This window comes from Sciurus carolinensis, chromosome 12 (assembly GCF_902686445.1).
Source record: "Sciurus carolinensis chromosome 12, mSciCar1.2, whole genome shotgun sequence".
NCBI classification, from domain to species: Eukaryota; Metazoa; Chordata; class Mammalia; order Rodentia; family Sciuridae; genus Sciurus; species Sciurus carolinensis.
This window is the reverse complement of record NC_062224.1, coordinates 22,703,393-22,724,504: the sequence shown is the minus strand read 5'-3', so window position 1 is coordinate 22,724,504 and position 21,112 is coordinate 22,703,393. Positions and strand designations below refer to the sequence as shown.

The 21,112-nt window shown below is 35.2% G+C and overlaps 1 protein-coding gene across 2 annotated transcripts in view; it reads right to left on the bottom strand.

Annotated features, from left to right (window-relative positions):
• The window catches only part of C12H10orf67 (chromosome 12 C10orf67 homolog), a 120,791-nt gene that overhangs the window by 8,060 nt on the left and 91,619 nt on the right, over positions 1-21,112 (bottom strand). For both annotated transcript variants that reach the window (XM_047520717.1, XM_047520718.1), the window contains 3 exons: positions 20,797-20,884; positions 10,987-11,067; positions 10,842-10,902 (listed from right to left, as the gene is read on the bottom strand). In XM_047520717.1, coding sequence (XP_047376673.1) covers positions 10,842-10,902; positions 10,987-11,067; positions 20,797-20,884 — 230 coding nt within the window. The remainder of the gene's footprint in view (positions 1-10,841; positions 10,903-10,986; positions 11,068-20,796; positions 20,885-21,112) is intronic.

Here is a 21,112-nt window from a genome sequence, read left to right as displayed (position 1 = left end):
AATTAGAATATTGAGAGGTAACTGTATACCTGCAACCCAGCAACTCAAGAGGCCGAGGCAGGTCTACTGCAAGATCAAGGCCAGCCTTGGCAACTTAGCAAGACCCTGTCTCAAAATAAAAAATAAAAAGTGATGGGGATGTGGCTCAGTGGTTAAGTACTCCTGGGTTCAATCCCTAGCACCCAAACAAACAATCAAAACAACAAAACCACAAAGAAAATCGAAAGGCAGTATTGAACAATTCACAATAGAGAAATAGACGTAAAAATTGAAAATGTAGATTAGAAGAATAGAGAATAGATTGAAAGGTACTTTAAAAGAAAATAATGTAGGGAATGTTGTACAAGCAATATTTGAAAAGCTAATAGCTGAGAAATTTCTGGAAGTAGAGAAACACATGAATCATCAAATTGAAATTGTACTCTGAATATTGGTAAAGATAAACATACCACTAAATACATTGTAGTAAGACTTTACATTACCAGAAATAAAGAGTAAACCTTAAATACGAACATAAAGCAAATATGAAGTGCCTAAAAATGATTGACAGATTGCTACCAGAAATATCATAATCCCAAGTAAAGGCACAAAGGTGATAATACAATAACAAAATATGGAGGAAAAATCAGCTGCCAACCTAGAGTCTCATATCTTGCTAAACTACCATTAAGAATGATGCAACAATTAAGACAAACAGAATTTATCATTAAGCCCTCACCAATTATTGAAGTAACGATACTTTACACATACATATGCACTAATGTGTATATATATATATATATATATTATATGTATTATCTAGATGTGTGTGTGTGTGTGTATAGATGTCTCTATACTAAAAAAAAATATAACTTGTATCTTTCAAATCAGTGGTAGGAGAGGGGAAGAAAATGTTATCAATTTAAAGCAAAACTTTGTAGAATATAATAGAAAGTAAAGCAAAATATCAGAAAATACAAAGATAAAATGATAGAAATAAGTACAAATATATCAATAATTGCAATCATAAACAATAAATTTAATGGCTCAAAAGTAGATATCAGAGAGATTTGAAAAGAAAAATATTCAAATAGAGGTTGCTAAAAGTAGAAACTAACATGAAGAATCATAAAAATACTGAAAAAAGATGAAGAAAATGGTGCAATGCAAATATTAATAAGAAAGCTATTATATGGTTATTTATTTATATAAGACAATACAATTTAAGAAATCAAAAAATTGCTAGGGTTAAATGGAGCCCTGCATACAACAATCCACCAAAAAAAGAAAACATAATAATGATACATCTAATATACTCAAAAAATATGTGTGACATAAAATTGATATAATTAGAGAAACTGATGAACCCTCAGTCACACTGAGATATTTTGTATTCCTCCTTTAGAAAAATAAGAGACTTGTACACAATAGATTAGAATAAAAACCATTTGAACTACTAAATTGGCAAGGTGACCTAATCAAAAGGAATAGAATTCTGCACTCAAAAAATAGAAAACAAATTATTTTCAAGTTCATATAGAATATTAACAACGTGCTTCACAAAGGAAGTCTGTAGAAATTTTCAAGAATCAATGTCTTACAGACCACGTTTCTAACTTAAATAAAACAAAATTGTTAGTTATTTCTTAAAGGTAAAGCAGTCCCAAAAAAACTTCTTAAAAAATCTCACATGTTAAAGAGGAAATCATGATGGAATAAAATATTTAGAGCCAAGTAACAAAGTACTATATGTTAAAATTTGGGAGATATAACGACATTTTTAGAGCCATAAATGCACTTATTAGAAATGTAGTAAAAATGAAATGAGCAAGCTTGAGAAAATGTATGGAAGAAACTTTTAAAAACTGAAGGAAGTGGTAGAGATAATACACAAATTAAACTAGATGACCCCGAAATAGCAGAGTTAATCAATATACCAAAAATTAGTACTCTAAAGACTAAATGTTATCTTTAGCAGGACTAAGAGCAAACATATATAAAATATATCAAACAACATTAGAGAGAGAAAAGGGGAAATAATTATAGAGATTGTAAAATACTGAACAAGTTCAGTTCAATGTATATGAAAACCTAGATAAAATGGATTATTTAGAAAAAATGTTGCTGCAATTGACTTAATAAAAAACAGAACCATGTTGGTTCTACTAAAGAAACTAAATTGGGGTTCAAAGATTTTTTTTCATCTACACGAGGGACACCAGGCCCAGTTTACTGACAAAATTTTCATACCATCAAAGAAAAGATGAGAGTTATTTTTAAAAACTTTAATAGTCTGAAAGAAGAGGTAGAACAGGCCAATTATTTCTTTGTACCTAATAGAACTTTTATATCCAAGTTAGATAAAGTTAGATTAGGGAAAATTATAGCAAACTCAGAAGAAAAATCCCAAATAAAATGCCCAAGAATCAAAATTAACCATGTATACAAAAATGAGAAATTATAACTATGATTCAACATGAGAACATTTTAATATACTTCAACATTAACAGATAAAAGGAGATCAAATTGATCAACTCAGCAGGTAGAGAAACTAAATTACCAGATAAAAATTAGCTATCAATTTATTACAAAAACTCGAAGTACCTACATATAGAAGATAATGTTTTGACTTGATAAAGAATAACTATGACAAATCTACAATGAACATAATTGATAGTGACAGTTTATAAACTATGCTATCAGAGAATATATAATGTATACACATTTTTGTGTATTATTTGAATGACAGTAGAATGTATGTAGCCTTGATTTTTTCCTATAAATGCTGTTTTTTGAAATTCAGTTACAGTAGTTTGCTATATGTAGCTTGAGTTCATTTATTTTATCTGCTGTATAGTAAATTCTGATGTCTCAATGTACTACAGGTTGAGAATCCTTAACTGAGAAATCTGAAATCTGACATGCTCCAAAACTTTTGCATGCCAACATGATACCACCAGTGCAAATTCCATGCCATAAAATCTCAGAGGTAGTTTTACAAATGCAGGGCGAAAGGTAAATGGCAATAACATAATCAGCTATAACATGGAAACAAAAATTAAATTCCAAATCACACCATCCACAAGAATTAATTCTAGTGCTTTAAAAAGCTTAAGTGTAAAAATTAGATTGCTAATATTTTTAGCAGGTGGCATGAGATTACCCTTACAAACTCAGAATAGGAAAACTTTTCTTTAAAAAGGTCAATAAAAGAACAATTTATAAATTAAAAGATTGAAAAATATTACTCTGAAAATTTAAAAACTTTGGTTCAACAGAGGACATTAAAAGTTCAATTAAAAGTCACAAAATAAACAGGAAGAAGATATTTGTGCAACATAGAGCTGATGAAGGAATAGTATTAAGAATTTATAAAGTCTTCTGCAAATCCATAAGTAAAAGAACTACCCAATAATGGAAAAAATGTTTTATAATATCTTCATGAAGGTGTTACACATCTTTTATTAGACTTATTCCTAAGTAACAATCAATTCATAGAAAAGGAAACCAAAATGGTCAACAAATACTTAAAAATTATTCTCATTATTATCAGGAAAATTGAAATTAAAAAAATTAAATACAAAGTCATGCCTACCAGATTGGCAAAAATTAAGAGGTATAGCAACTCCAGGTATTAGTAGGAATATTAAATAATACAAATTCATAAACCACTGATATGTGTTAGTGCCACCATTTATTAGTACAATTTAACAGTATCTAGTAAATTTATTGGAACTCAGCAATTTCATGTTCAGGTACTTACCCTACTGAACCACTTATACGTATCACTGAGAAATGTTCAAGGGTGTTTATGGCAGCTGTATTTTTCACTCAACAAACTGAAAATCTTCTAAATACCCATCAACAGGAGAATGAATACCATGTTGTATATATTGAATATACCTCACCTGAAATGCTTGGGGCCACATGTATTTTGGATTTCAGATATTTTTGGATTTGGGAATATTTGCATACACATAAAAGAGATATTTTGGGAATATTACTCAAGTTTAATCACATAATTCATTTATACTTCAGACTGGTTGTAGTTCAGCAGTAGAGCATTTGCCTAGCATGTGCAAGGCCCTGGTTTCAGTTCCCGGCAGCTCAAAAAATAAAAAATAATAATTTATGCTTACATATACCTCATACACATAGCCTGGAGATTTTGTATACAACATTTTTAATAATTTTGTGCATGAAACAATTTTATGGTATGAAATTTTCACGGGTGGTGTCATGCTGGCAAAAAGTTTTTGATTCTCAACCTGTAGCACATTCAGACAGCAGAATTTACTATACAGCAGATAAAATAAATGAACTCAAGCTACATATGGCAAAATGCTGTAATTGAATTAAAAAACAGCATTTATAGAAAAAATCGAGAACACATACGTTTCATTATCATTCATATAAAACCACATGACAAATGATACATTGTTTATGAATGTGTGGGTATGTATGTATAATGATGTAAAATATGCAACATTGATAAATTCTCAAATTAGAGCAGTGGTTAGCACCGGGGACACTGGGGACGGAAGAAAGGAAATGGTATCAGGAAGATTCAATTCTATCTTCATTGTTTATTTCTCTTCTAAATCAAGTATGGTAAATTCTAATAGAACCAGGTGGTATGTAATTCTCCATATTTTCTGAATATTTTAAATATTTTATAATAAAAAACAAATAGTTTCTACTTTATCTGTTTATGAAAAATAAAGCCTTTCTTCAATTACATCCTTACTGTTACAAAAACATAAACAATATAATTATTTCATCTTTTCTTAGTCCCCTCTAGCTTACATTTATATAAAATTTAATAGTAGACAAAATATTTATTTCTATGACATACTTTTTCCCCATGAGATTGTTTCTTTTTTCCTCTCATTTTCATTTTTTTCTTTTTTTGTGGTACTAGGGATTGAACCCAGAGGCCTTCTATCACTGAGTCACACTCCCAGTTCTTTTAATTTTATTTTGATACAGGGCCTCACTAAATTGCAGAGGCTGGCCTTGAACTTGCAATCTTTCTGCTTCATCTTCCCCGGTAGCTGGGATTACAGGTTTGCACCATAGCACCTGGCTCAATACCCACTTTTCTGATCTCAATCTACTCCTGCAAAATTCAAAGCTGGGGTTCCTTCAGTTGAAAGAAATATTAACATGGCATCTTTCATACACAAGGATGTCATGTCAAACTCAAGGTTGATAAGTTTGTGGGTTCACATAAATCCATATACAATAATGTCCTGTAACACTTTGCCACTTCTGTAACAGAACCATTCTTAAACAATTAACACCTACTAGTTTCCGCCCTAATTAATCTGTCCTCAATATTTTGTTACACAATAAAGGCTTATACAATTCATAATGCCATAGTATTAGGCTGCAACCAGGCAGCTAAGATTTGGGATGAAGTCATTGGTCACAGGATCCAGAGTTTGCTAGTATCCAACTCATGATCCCAGAACTGAACTAACCAGAAATCATTCTTTTTTGTCTTTTCCTTCATGATTTGGAGACCTCTAAACACCAGGTGTTAGAATAATAACTGTGTTCAGTGGTATTTATTAAATGAAACACTGTCTATATATACCTAAAAGTATCACCAGACTGAATTAATACCATACCATTCATCAGATTAAAAAAGTAAGTGTTTAATATGTATTAGACTTTCTTCTACTAAATGTTAACAACCTTGCAAATTTGAAGTCATTACTGACTTATTTATTTCAAAGGGTAGCACTGTATTTTCAAAGCATGGGTTACATTTTCTTTTCATTTGTCACATTTTTCAAGCTCCCGTCTGAACTATGGACACAGCTTCAGTTAGAGAGCCTCTTATTTTTATCGTTAATTCTCTAATCCCATTGCTTATCCTCATCCCTTCCTATGTCCTTTCAATTCCCTGCATTTGGAATGACAATTAAGAGACAAGCTACTGATTTCTAGGTTTTATCATCTAATATCCTGAATTGTATGCCTCAAGTAGAAAGTATCTCATAATAAATGTACAAAAAGCAAGGAAAAGTAGAGAATCAGCTCAAATCTCCAAGACAAGTTGGCACATATAACCTAGAAATATGACATTTGAATAATAACTACTTGGTGACAACAAAGGAAGTAGTAGGAAAGTTGGTGGCAGAGACATCATTAATATTTACAGGCTTCTATTAATATACCGTATGTGATAAATCAGGTTAGTTTTGGAACTTAACCCATAATTCATTGGTTAATTCCTTCTATCAATTATATGCTAAAAGATTATGTGTCATTTGTATGCATAGTAATATCAGGTGTGCATTTTAATGTAAATTTGAAAACCCTCCAAATTATATTAATCATAGCTGATGAGCTAGAAACAATATATAAAACAATGCTAGCTTGTTGGATTTCATTTTTATTTATGCCTATGATTTCTTTTTATCTTTGATCTAATTCTAATTCCTGTGTGATTTTCAAAATTATTTTTGTGATTTAAAACAATAACAGGGACTACTGAACTCTGAACTCCACTTGCAATGAACATTAATCTTTATACATCGGTGGAAAATATGTTTACAAACAACACATTTCAGATCTAAAGTTCCAAAGGGTGGAAAGAAAGTCCCTTCAATGATAGCAAATGCAATGTGATCATTCCATTCTTCAAAAGCCTTTCCAATCACCTCCTGGAAGTTTCTTCCCTGGAAGTTCCAGAGAATGAACAACACAATGTAATCTAGGTTTAAATTTGGGTTTCTCCTGTGTTTCAGATACTGATGTTTGAACCTTTTATTCCTGACAAGCCACTTAAAGAGCCACTGTTACTTTGAGGTTTTATCTACAAGATTCGTGTCTCTTGAGCTCATTAAGAACATTTCCAAAGATTACAATGTCAATAGCACCTAATTACTGGACTGTGAGAAAGGTCTTCTTAAGTACATAGAATCTGCGGAAGTGTTGGGTACACAATGAGCAGCTCAGATCCCAAATTTTATCACAGGTAAGCAGCAAACAAATTAATAATCTTACTTGCACTCTCCTGGGATAATTACGACTGCATAAAAAACTGCTTTGAAATTTGGCAGATAGTATTGTGCCTTATTTTTATTCCCTTCTATGAACCAGAATTTATTCATTTCTTAAAACTTTCTGTGTGGCACAGATGACTCTCTGTGGCTCTCTTTAGAATTTTTAGGACTTGCAATGTAACAAAAAATCACTTTCAACCTGCTTAGGCAGGACACATCTGATACAACCTTGTTTCGAATTATATTTTGTATTTTAATTCACTGTATGTTTCTATACTAACACTAGATTTTAGTTATACTTATGCCTGGTAGAAAATGAGTTATTAAAGAAGCAAAGGAGAGATAAATTATTTTAATTCACTAGCCTGCCAGGGCATTATTGCTCTCATAGGTGGGTTAAAATGTAGGTTAGGTATTAGATTATGAATAGCTCAGGAGGAAAAGTATACAGAGGGATTAGCTAGGTACATCACATATATTATCTTGTTCAGTCCTTTTTTCTTTTCTGGAGTGCTAGCGCGCAAATCCAGGGCTTCATGCATGCTAGGTAAGTGCACTCTCACTGGGCCACGCCACCAGCCCTTATTTAATGATTTCACTAAACCTCCAAGGTGGGGTTGCCATCTCCAATTCACATAGCACAGGGAACTGGAACGACCTCCCCATTGAGTGAGTGATCAACGGAGGTTGGAACCAATGCCGGTCGACTTCCCAAGCCCATGTCCTTTCTCTTCCATCATGTGCTTCTCCATTGCTAGTGGAATGGGACAGACCTGGCCATGCACGAGTCTTGGGGTGAGTCAGTATGATCAAGTGGTGACAGGCAGATGGGCCCTTTGGCCGCTCTGTTGAGTTTGAATACTCCTGCTCCCTACTGGTGGTATAACCCTGGTCGTTTATTAAACCCTACTGTAATCAATTCTCTTGTCTGTGAAATTGGGGAAAACAGGAGAACTTATCTTGGTGAGAATCAGAGTTAAAACCTGAAAGCCATTTAGAGGATTGGCTGTATCCACTAGACATTAGCTATACGTCTTTTATTGGTTGGTTTGTTTTTGGTTTATTTCTTTTGAGACGGGGTCTTACTATGTTGCCCAGGGTGGTCTTGAACTTGCAAGCTCAAGTAATCTCCCTGTATCGATCTCTGAAAGTAGCTGGAACCACAGGCATGTGCCACCATACCTGGTAGCTATATATACTTTAAAAAGTATTTTATGGTGTCGCAGTACAGCCTAAGAACTTAAATCTTTGATGTAAGGCTGAGGATCCTGTGTCAGAGAGGATAACTTTCAGTAAGATATTGTAAATATTAATATTCTATCTGCATATTTGAAAACATGGTACAAAAGACAACAGTGATTTGAGAGAGCTTGGTTTGGGGTCTATCACCAGATACATCATAATACCTACCTTCATGTTCTAGAAAATAATAGAGATTTATTTATCAGATATATATTAACCATGTAGCTAACACTTCTTTCATATGTATTCATGAGTTAGTGCTCGAAAACTCTGATAGTGTATTAGATTATTTACTAGAAGTCTGAAAGGGGTTCTCAACCTTCCAAAGTAGCTGGGAGTAGGAAATGACTTGTTTGGTGGTCAATTTGGCCTTTTGAAAGTTGATCAAGAATACCATCTACAAGCCATTAAAGATAGTTTTCTAATGAGAACATTCATTTGCTCCTCAGATTAGTAAATTAATAACTAATTTCTGCTTTTCATTTGTTTTTGTTTGATAAAAATTGAAGATTCATTTCTAGCAGATTATGGAGTAACTGGAACCAGTTCACCAGAAACTTTGTTAACTAGTTTATTTCCCAGCACTATCTTCAGAGGGACAAATGTGACATGTTGAAGTTGGATCAGACATTTATTTTTCTGTTTAGAGTTTCCTTTTCTTTTTGTATCAGAGATTTAATAGGAAGAAACTTAAGAGTTCTGTCCAAAGGCATTTGGCATAAAAATTTTCACACTTGTCCTGTACAATGCAGATTAATATTCAGAATCATGAACTTTGTGATACAGTACTGAGTTATGGGTCATAAGAGAGCATTTATATTCAATTTTATCAGTAAGATAAAGAAAATGAACTAATGAATCTAGGGAGGATTTTCAGCAAAGAGAATGGAGATAACCACATTTTGCATCTTCAGGGATGAGGAAAGGGGGTGGCGGTGTTTATTTCATGGTTATTTCAGCCAGTTATATAAAATATATAACAGGCACCCATTATTTGTGTTACCTGAGATAAACCTTTTTTTTTTTTTTTTTTTTTGGTGGTACTGGTGATTAAACTCAGTGATGCACTACCACTGAGCTTATCCACAGTCCTTTTAATTTGGATTGTGAGGTAGTATCTCACTAAATTGCCTATGCTGGCAGTGAACTTGGGATCCTCCTGCCTCAGCCTCCTGAATAGCTGGGATTACAGGCATGTGCCACTGCACCCAGCTCCTCTACAAAATGGTTTGCTTGGCTGGGGAAAGTCAATTTTGGATGTAAAATCCTCCAATGAATATTTAGGAAAATGAAATGCTATTGTTAACTAAACTTCCTCTTAAAATTTCAGGTCAACTACAGATTCCAAATTACCAATCCTCATTTTTATGATAAATCATGAGTATATTAAGATGCTTAAGAAATAAATTAGCATATGGGTTAAAATTTCCAACAAACTCAACCAATTTAATTAGTTACTTACATGACAGTACTTTTAAAGGTCACTGCTTCCTAAGCTATTGGATGCATGCAGTGGAGTCCAAACTCAGCATTACTGTAATATAAGTATCAGCTTAAGAGAGGCAGCTGGAACTATGAATGCTGAAAGAATCCTTTGTAACCAGGGCAGGTACCTGTGGAACTGATATCACCTGTACACATAAGCACCATGGAAAAAGTTTCTCTGTTGGATAGAGGCCCAGGAGAAGAGATATTCTTCATATCTCTGTTGAGGTTTTCAAAAAATAGAGGATTTTACACTTAGGGGCTGAGGATTTAAACTTTTATGACACATTTCCTCCTTGCATAAAGAATTCATTAACAAAGTCTACTTTTAAATCTTCCTGGACATGAAAAACAAATTACTGGCACTCTTAGGTCGTGATCAATAATTTAGACTAACAGTGCCATACTTTGTAATTTTGACTTGCTTATTACAGCCTACTAATTAAGACACTTTCAGCAATGAATTTCTTTACATTCACATGCTTGCCTTTGCCTCTGAACGCCCTCAGCTGTAGTCCTTAGAACACAGACGTTTGAAGGAAGATGCAGGTAAGTAGGTTTCCTATTTGGGTTTCTAAATTTAGAGAAAGTCTTATAGACACATGTAGACAAAGGGACTTCCATTTTTATAAAAGTCCAGTGTGAAGTTCTTCAAGGACTGATGGGAGATACAGTTGCTGGAAATAGTTGTACTTTTCTCCTAATTATTAAACTGGAAAAACAGGAAATTAACAAGAGCTTCATGTTTGCTAACAGTTTAATTAAAAAAGAAACCGGATTCCAACTGAGACAGTTTTGGATTTTGAAATAGACAAATTCGTTTTCAGTTACCAGTGGTCAGATTTCAGGAACACATGTTAATATACCTTTATTCATCTTATCTATGCATATTTTTATAAATTGACTGAAAAGAGTCATTCAGAACACCAAACACCTTAGGGTCAAAAAAAGTTATTCAAGACTAAGTACTCATACTGTGTGTGAACCTCTTTCCAACAATAAAGATTTTTACCTCCTTCTTATTTTTCTTTGGGAGATGCTGGGGGTTGAACCCAGAATCTCAAGCATGCCAGACAAGTGCTCTACCACTGAGCTACCACCAGACCCCAAGATTCTTACCTCTGGGTGATTGATACAATGACATCTGATCACTAACTGTGTCCTGGTACTTTTTTTCTACCTGTAAAGAGACCAAAAATTTCATTACTGATAGTCAATAATATTAACTGATTAAATATTTAATAGGGAAAAATAATCTTCCTACCAAATTCAAATGATAATCACTTGAAGAAGATGCAGTTTCTTCCAAGTTCATTTTAGACTGCACAAATAAAGGCTTCACTTTCTGAAAGACACAAAAGTTATGTTCCTTGTGATCAAGGGGGAATAATAGCCCAGTCTAATGGATGTCAATGTTCTTCAACCCTCAGTCAGCTTAGATAGGAAAACTGCGCTTGTAACTCCATATTTGCTTAAAGATGGATGGAAAATCCTTTCCTTTAAACCAGTGGAAAAACTCCCTTCTTATTCTGGCCATTTTGAGAAAAAACTCACAAAACATGTTTGCCTCATTCTCTTCTGACTCTATTTTCTTTTGGTTGTCTCTTCAACTTGGGATAAGTCAGCCCTCCTTATCTGCAGGTTCTGCATTTTTAGATTCTGCATTTATAGACTCTAACAACATCAAGAAAAAAAAAAAAAAACCAAAAACCAGCACAACTGTTTCCTGAACACATACAGACCTTTTCCTTGTTATTATTCCCTAAACAATACAGTATAACAGCCATTTACTTACATAGCGCTTACATTGTATTGGATATTATAAGTAGTCTAGAGGTGATCTACAGTATGCAAGAGATTGCACATTGGTTACATGCAAGTAGCATGCCATTTTAAATAAGGAACTTGAGCATCCAAGGATCTTGGTGTCTGCTGGGATCCTGGAACTGGTGACAACTATACTTGTAACTGGTCAGGAACCACAGGGTCCTCTCCAGCACCACTTAGCTACTGGAAGTGATAGCAACGGTGTCCTGATCGCCAAGAACTGAATAGTCAAAAAAAACTTTTTTTTTTTTTCTTCTAGGGGGTCAGAAGCAGCAGCACTCAGGCAAAATTGTCCCACCAACATCATGTAGTACAAAGTAAATGACATTTAAATTGTGCAGGTCAAAAGAATCATAAGAACATTAAGTACACTTATTGAAGAAAGGTCTGAGCACGTAGCTCAGGGTTTTTTTTTTAACTGTCAATTCCTATTTTATTGAGATCATTTATAATCATTATCAAGCAGTATGTACATAATCATATTGCTATATTTTTATACAAAGTTGCATCACCACAAACGTATGAGTAATGTGTTTTGCATAGCTCAGGGTTTATGTCAATTTTTCCCTGTTCAGGGCTTCCCTTTCGTTGGTTGTAAGTACTGATACATGCAGAACATGTGTGTTTACATGTGTTTTTTCTCCACCCATAGCCTGATCACACTCCCCTTTTGTTCCCCCACAAATAAACTATATGTTTGACTAGTATGTTTTATTTGAAAGTGACAAAAAGTGAGATTTTGCACATGTATTTTAATTTACATTAATGGTATAATGTGATGTGCTATTTCATCAATTCTAAGGCGTAGCTTTCTGATTTTAATACCCCTAAAATTGGGAGGCACCTTACAATAGATGGATTGTCACAGCATAACTGGCAGCATTTTTTCTTTGAGTGACTTACAAAAGCTTGAGCTAGTCTTGAGCATATCTCAGATTCAACATTAGACTACAGTATGCCTTATATGTCCCTGTTGTGTCACTAAGTACAAAGTTTTAGATCTGTCCATCCTACTATATGTCCCTAAAACATGTTGCTTCTAAGCACCACATAGTACCCCAGTCAGACATCTGCTTCATTGTGCCATCTTCTCTCCCAAGGTGATCCGAGTCACCACGATGTCTTGCCTTTATCATGTTAGTAGCTTCCAATTCTGTCCTTTGCTCAGTTTCCCACCCACCCACCCCAGCTCCACCCCAGAGCTGCAGTGTTGTCCCTTTCAAAGTTAAGTGAGATTGTCTTACTCTTCTGCTGAAAACCCTGAAAGGTTTTGAATTTTTCCCAGACTATACAAATCAGAGTTCTGTGACCCCTCTGACCCCAGCTCATTACTTTACTCTCTCCTCACTCATTTTGCTCCAGGCATCTGGTGCCAGGCACACGTCTACCTTAGAGTCTTCCCATGGTTCTTTCCCTGACTAGAATGTTTTCATGGCTCTTTCCCCCCGCTACCTTCCTGTCTTTTCATGAGAATGGTAAAGAAAGCCAGTGTCAACTCACACATTGCTGGTGGGGACTGCAAATTGGAGCAGTGAATTTGGAAAACAGTATGGAGACTCCTCAGAAAACTTGAAATGGATCCACCCATTTGACCCAGTTATCCCACGCCTTAGCATATACCCAAAGGACTTAAAGTCAGCATGCTACAGTGACACAGCCACATCAATGTTTATAGCAGCTCAATTCACAATAGTTAAGCTATGGAACAAACCGAGGTGCCCTTCAGAGAAAATATGGTACATATATACACAATGGAATGTTACTCAACCATAAAGAAGAGTGAAATTATGGCATTTGCTGGTAAATGGATGGAACTGGAGACTATCATGCTAAGTGAAACAAGTCAATCCCAAAAAACCAAAGGCTGAATGTTCTCACTGATATGCAGATGCTAAGTACTGGGGAGAGGAGGGAATAGAAGTTCACTGGATTAGAAAAGGGGAATGAAGGGAAGGGAAAGGGGGTGGGAATAGGACAGTGGAGTGAATCAGACATACCTTTCCTATGTTCATATATGAATTACTACCAGTGTAACTCCACATCAATACAACCACAAAAATAGGAAGTTATATTCCATGTATATTTGATATGTCAAAATACATTCTAGTGTCATGTATAACTAAAAAGAACAAAAAAGCCAGTGTTAAATATATGATTGCTAGGAATTTAAGTTCTGTTGGTTTATGACCAAAGGACTTAAAATCAGCATACTATGGTGATGCAGCCACATCAATGTTCATAGTTGCTCAATTCACAGTAGCTAGATTATGGAACTAGCCTAGATGCCTTTCACTTGATGAATGAATAAAAAAACTGTGGCATACATACATAATGGAATATTACTCAGCCATAAAGAAGTATACAATTATGGCATTTGCTGGTAAATGGATGGAGTTGGAGAATATCATGCTGAGTGAAATAAGCCAAGCCAAAAAAAAAAAAAAAAAAAAAAACCAAAGGCTGAATGTTTTCTCTGATAAGTGGATGATGATACATAGTGGAGGGAGTGGCAGAGAGGGGCATAAGAAGAATGAAGGAACTTTGGATCATGTAGAGGAAAATGGGGCAGGAGGAGATGGGGAAAGGAAAGATAGTAGACTGGGACAGATAGTATTACCCTACGTACATGTATGAATGTGAATCGACATTGTGTACAACCACATAAATTAAAAGTTGTACCCCATTTGTGTACAATGAATCAAAATGCAGTCTGTAAAAATTAAAATTAAAAAAAAGCATGATAGAAAAAAAAAAAAAAAGAAAAGAAAGAAAGAAAAAAAAAAAAGATTTTTGACCTGGAGCACTTCCTAGGCCCAGCCAGCCCATGTGGATCTCCACCACCACTGCACCCCACGAGCACTCAGTGCCCTGCCCCACCTGCTGCGGCTCCCCATCCACCAACAAGTGCTGATGCCTCTGCCCACCATCATGGATTATCCCCGACCTGGACACCACCATCTTTAGTTTGGGCAGCTCCCATCTGGGACACTGCATTATCAAGTACCATTCATGCATCAGACTACTAAGACTGGAAGTTTTGTTGTAGATTTTTAAATTATTATTATTCCTATCTTTCTTTTTTATTATTTTTCTCACTCTATTTTCCTCTTATCTGTTTTCTCAGTCTCTTTCTCCCTTTTCTCATGCTAACAACCAACTTCTTTTGATTCCACTTTCACCCTTCCTATGATCTAGTACCTCTACATTCTCACTTCTTATCTTATTAACATTACATCCTATATCCCTCCCATCCTCTTTGTACACCATTAGAAACTGTGGACCTTATTTTGCAAACCTATTGTTTATGCTGTAGATAACAATAATCAAACTCATCATCTCTGTTTTTTACCACAATACTGTTAACATCTTAATAGGGACTATTTGGTTTAAGGCTGCATATTGTCTGTATTGAGTGCCGCTAATGTTGATCCCCACCTTAACGGAGAGGTATTAGAAACCTGTAGGGAGACTATAAACCCATAGGGGGAAACTGTAATACCTCCAATCTGCACTGTTAGAGGGCAAGATACATGAACAACATGAAGAAACAAGGGAAGAAAGTGTCCCAGACAAACCAAGATGCTATATTAATAGAATCCATTGACAGCATGGTAGAAGAAATGTCTGAAAGGAATTTCAGAACATACATAATTAAAATGATCCATGAAGTAAAGGATGATATAAGAGAGCAAATGCAGGCAATGAATGATCAATCCAATAGACAGTTAAAAGAGCAAATACAGGAAGCCAAAGATCATTTCAATAAAGAGATAGAAATTCTGAGAAAAAAAAATGAGGGAAACACTACACCAAATTAAAAATTCATTAGAAAGCATCAACAACAGACTAGATTACTTGGAAAACCAAACCTGACAATGAAGACAAATATTTAATCTTGAAAATAAAGTTGGCCACACAGAAATCATGAACAGAACCTCCAAGAATTATGGGACAACATGAAAAGACCAAATTTGAGAATTATTGGGATTGAGGAAGGCATAGAGATACAAACCAAAAGAATGAACCATCTGTTCAATGAAATAATATCAGAAAATATTATTTCTGAAGAATGAAGTGGAAAATAAAATACAAGAGGTTTACAGGACACCAAATGCACAAAATTACAACAGGCACATTATAATAAAAATGCCCATCATGCAAATGAAGATGAATCTTAAAGACTGTGGGAGAAACGTATCAGATTACATATAGGGGGAAACCAATATGGATATCAGCAGATTTCTCAACCCAGACCCTAAAAGTTAGGAGGGCCTGGAACAACATATTTCAAACTCTGAAAGAATATGGAAGCCAGTCGAGAATCTTATACCCAGCAAAACTAACCTTCAGATTTGATGATGAAATAAAATCCTTTCATGATTAACAGAAGTTTAAATAATTTACAAATAGAAAGCCTATACTACAGAACATTCTCAGCAAAATATCCCATGAAGATTTTTGAACTAAATAATAGAGTACAAGATTATACCACCTCCAGGAAACAAAGATAGAAGACTCTGGTAACAAATAGGCTGAGATGAAATGTAAGGGAACTATGGATGTGATATGGAAAAATGAGAAGTAAATAAAATATAGTAGTAGAATTTAAATAAGACTTTCATTTCTTATATTCTTCATGGTAGCATAAGCTGATGAAACGCATTGAGGACACTCAGGTCTTCCAGATACAGAGGTGCACACCTGTAACCCCAGAGATTTGGGAGGCTGAGGCAGGAGGATCCCAAGTTCAAGGCCAGCTTCAGCAACTTAGGGAGACCCTATCTCAAAATAAAAGATTAAAAGGACTGGGGATGTAACTCAGTGGTAGAATACCTCCTGGGTTCAATCCTCATTACCTCAAAAAACAAAGCAACAATAACAACAACAACAACAACAACAAAACTCAGTTCTAAGACTAAGAGAATATAGAAACCTCTGACTCCCATCCTGTAGCTCCCATTCATTTTGAGGGCATTTGACAAATTTAATAATTATATGCAAGAATTGTTAAAGGTTCCTATGACTCAGCAGAAGAGGTCAAAACCCAGGGTTAGTTGTGTATTTAACAATACACCCTCACCCCATTATAAATTTGGGGTCTTAGTATTGACGGGTAGAATTACACAGCAAGAATTCAACTGAGTGTAAAAGCATCGTAACATATAACATGTATTATATAGAGAACATATTATATATAAAGTATGGATGTTTTGTCAGACAACTATGTCTACTGGTTTGCCATAGGGCAGAGCCTCAAGAGTTGAAAAGAAATTGTTGTCATAGATTTGCTTGGACTAGATATGTTAGAGCCCTGGCTAGTGAGACTAAGAAATATAATTCAACAAAATCCCAATAAAACTCCTAGCATTTTTTTTAAGAACTAGAGTTGTTGATTCTAAAAGAATTGACAAGCCAATTTTGAAGAAAGGAATAAAATTGAAGGTTTTATGGTACCTGAGCTCAAGATGTACATAATGCCATAAACCAAGGCAGTGTGGTATTGGCCAAAGGACTGCCAAGTAAACCAGCGGAAGAGAGCAGGGTGTTCAGAAATAGACTCGGATGTACACAGTGGTTTAGTTTAGAATGAAGGTTTAGTCTAGGAAGTCAATGGGAAAAGGAAAAACACAATCATATTATAAGAAGTATAAGTGGCATGTGTGATAGAGTCTTGGTCACAGAAAATATCATCTGTCACAGGGAAAAAAAGGTAAGTTGGTGTTCATTAAAACTAAAACTTCTGATTTCTGAAGAACACTGATCAGAAAATGGGAGGAAAAAGTTAATTGAGAAAAACATTTGCAATGTATAAAATCTGACAAAAGACTTGTATATAGAATTAAACAAACAAACAAACAGAAACCTACAACTACCACAAAAACCCCTGTACTCCATCACAACTAAAAACAGACAATAGTACATGGATGGCAGAGTGGGGAGTTGTTGCTTAGTGAATACAGAGTTTCTGTTTTGCAAAGTGAAAGTAGTTCTGGGGTTTGGTTGCACAACAGTGTCAATGTTCTTAACACATGAACTGTCTGCTTAAAAATGGTCAAGATGGCAATTTTTCTGTTATGTGTATTGTACCACAACTTTTTTCAAAACGTCTTGAGTAGACCCTTCACAAATATCTAAGAATGGTCCAGAGGTACATGAAAAGATGTTCAACGTCATTCATCACATTCATTCAACATTCATGAATGTTCATTCATGGAAATTAGAACTACTATGAAACACCATTTAAAATGGCTAACATTTAAAAACTGACGATATCAAGTTGGTGAGGATGTAGAGCAACTGGAACTCTCAAACCTTAAAGGGAGAGTAAAATGACATAGCCACTTTGGAATATTCACAATTTCTAATAAAGTTCAACATGTGTACTTCCTATGTCTCAGCCATTCTGCTCTTATCTGAGAACTATGAAAACAGATTTCTGCAAATGTCTTGTACAATAATTTCTTTCTTTTTTTTTTTCCTTACTGGGGATTGAACCCAGGGGTCCTCTACTAATGAACGACATCCCCAGGCCTTTTTACTTTTTAGTTTTGAGACAAAGTCTCCTAAGACTGGTTTCCAACTTGCCATCCTCCTGTCTTAGCCTCCTGAGAAGCTGGGATGTCAAGCGTGTGCCATGTACAAGAATGTGTATTGGCAGCTCTTCTCATAATAGCTCCTAATTGGAAACAGCTGAGATGCTGTAACAAGGGAATAATGAATAATATACAAATTGTGTTATATTAATACAATAGTATGCTATTCAGCAATAAGAACACCACCTGTGACAGATCTATAAAAAAAGTGGATGGATCTTAAAATACTGTATTGTGTAAAATAAGCCAGAAGTAAGAAAGCAGGTACTATGACTAGAAATGTAGCTCTGTGGTATAGCACTTGCCCAGCATGTTTTGAGTTCCCAGGTTCAAGTACCACCAAAAACAACAACAAAAACATTAGTGATGTGAGGATGTGGAACATGTATTGTGTTAAAAGGAATGTAAGGGAGCTTTTGATAAAGGTTACATGGTTCAGAACCCCTCAAATGATACATGTAATATTTGTGCCTTTTATCATATCTAAGATATACCTCAACAGTTAGTGGAGGTATTCTTTTCTCAAGGAAATTGTATCCTTTCATAGGATTTATTCAAAGTTGACATTTAAAGTTTGATGTTCCTTTATTAAAGTTTACCTAGTCTATTCTATAGGTCAGACGGTATTCTAAACTCTGCAAATACTAGTTTATAAGATGACCCCATCTGTGATCTCATGGAACTTACAGTCTTTAAAGGAAGGACCCATACTGTCTTGTTTACCTCTTATTCCCAGCAAGGAGCATGGTGGTTGGTTGGTTTTGCACTTAATAAATATCGATGGGGTGGATAAGTGAGAGAATGTAGGGAATGGAGGGATGGTGTTATTGTATCCCAAACTCACTCATACACCTGCTCGCTCTAGTTCCCTCTCTATTGTTCTTAAACACATTCTATTTGCACTGCTGAGTGTGTCAAGTGTCAACACTCTGTACGGATGTACAGGTAGACTCATGAACCTCAACCGAGTGAGTAGTGGCACATGGATGTATTCCAGACTAGACAGAGTACCATTCCTCCTCCATGAGTTTCCTGGTTATTTGAGGGCAAAGTTTTTCTCAAGAAAAAAAGACTGGATCTACAAGTGGGCATAAACTGGTACAACTTTAAAATTTATAAGTCTGTTTCATGAAGTCAATAGAAATCTGAACCAGAAAATGTTGCCATTAATAATTATGAAAAAGTCTGATTTTGCGTGGCATAGCCTTCTCATGGGTCCTCCAACATTATATTTGATTAATGCTCCTATTAAAATCTTAACCATTAAGTGAGAGGAAAAACCAAGAGGGGAAGAAAGATACTCTGTGTATTCCTATTTTGTAGATCAGTTTGGGAACATTTCAGGGGAGACAGTTTTTAAAGTCCTTAGTAAAGTACAGATTACTGTACAAAGTTGGTTAAAAACAATTAATTTAATGTTATCTTGCCAGTGTACTCAAGTTATTTGATCTCCTGTAGCAACTTTAATTTAGAAAATGGTCTTAAGGTGACAAATACTGAAAAAAAATTTTTAAGAGAAAATAATTTCAATTGTTTGCCTCTTAAAGCAAAAAAAAAAAAAAAAAAAAAAAACCTCAAAAAACATATTTTATGTTTCTTTATGTTTCTTGTGCCCTTTTCTACAAACCTTACTTGTCTTCGGAAAACTCAGTATTATAGCAGAACATCAAGGGTTTGTATCATGTTAATTTACTTATTAGTTGAATTTTATTGGATCTGTTTCCATACTGGACATCACTTATATTCACAAAAGAAAGCACGAAGTCTAGCAGGCTAAATAACAGTCTACTTCGGAATTGGACTTGTATAGATGACCTCTGACATGGTCTGAACATGGCTTAGCTGTGTCTTCCCAAAGGTTTATGTATTGGAGGTTTGGTCCGCGGGTGGTGCTATTGGAAGATGGTGCCATTGAGGAGGGTTCTAAGGTCACTGGGGGCGCTATTACAAGGTAGTTCTTGTGCAACTTGAGTTCTCCTGAGAGGGTTGTTAAAAGGAGCAAACCTGGTTCCTCCTGTTTTCTCTGCTTCCTGGTTCACAGTGTGACCACTTGTTCCAACACATGCTCTGACCATTGTATATGCCACTAGATGACATGGCCAAGAGGCAGCACTTGCCAGAGAGCTTGGTACCATGCTGTTTTGACTTTGAAACTCTAGAACTGTGTAAGCGAAATAAACCTCTTTTCTTCATAGGTAATTTGTCTCAGGGATTTTGTTATAATGATAGAAAGCTAATGCAACCTCTAATATAAAAATGAATGACTTGATACTTACCTCCTTTTTCCCTTTGTAAGTGACTGAATACTTGAACCTTGAGTTTTAGTATTTCCCAACATGATGTCCATGACCATGAGTGGGCAGACTGACAGATACTCCCCAGCCAGAATGAGTCACCCCTCCTCTGAAATTTGCATTTGCTTCTCTTACAGCTCAGTCACTCATTGTAAACAATCTGTTTACCTCAGTATCTCACACTAGACCCAGCTCTTTGGATCCACGTACTTTGTCTTAAGCCCTCAGCATGTAGTACAGTGACTACCAAGCACTACATCCAGAGCCTATAATGACAGGGGCTCAATAAATGATAAGAACAGAAAGACAGACATATATATTCAAAGACACAATTAGCATCTAAACATTATGTATACTTACAACATAATTGAAGGATGTATCAGCGAGCACTGCAAACTGACGAAACAGTGTGTGCCTAGTAAACATCTCATCCTTCAGGGCATGAAAGCTGAAATAAATGAAACCATGGAATTAAGAATGGAGAACTTTACGTAGAGGAAAATGATGGGGAGGAGGGGGCGGAAGTATGAAAGATGGTGGAATGAGACAGACATCATTACCCTATATACATGTATGATTACTTGAATGGTGTGAAAATGGTGTGAATCTACATCGTGCACAATCATAGAAATGGAAAGGAGCACCCGATTTTTGTACTATGAATTAAAATGCAGTC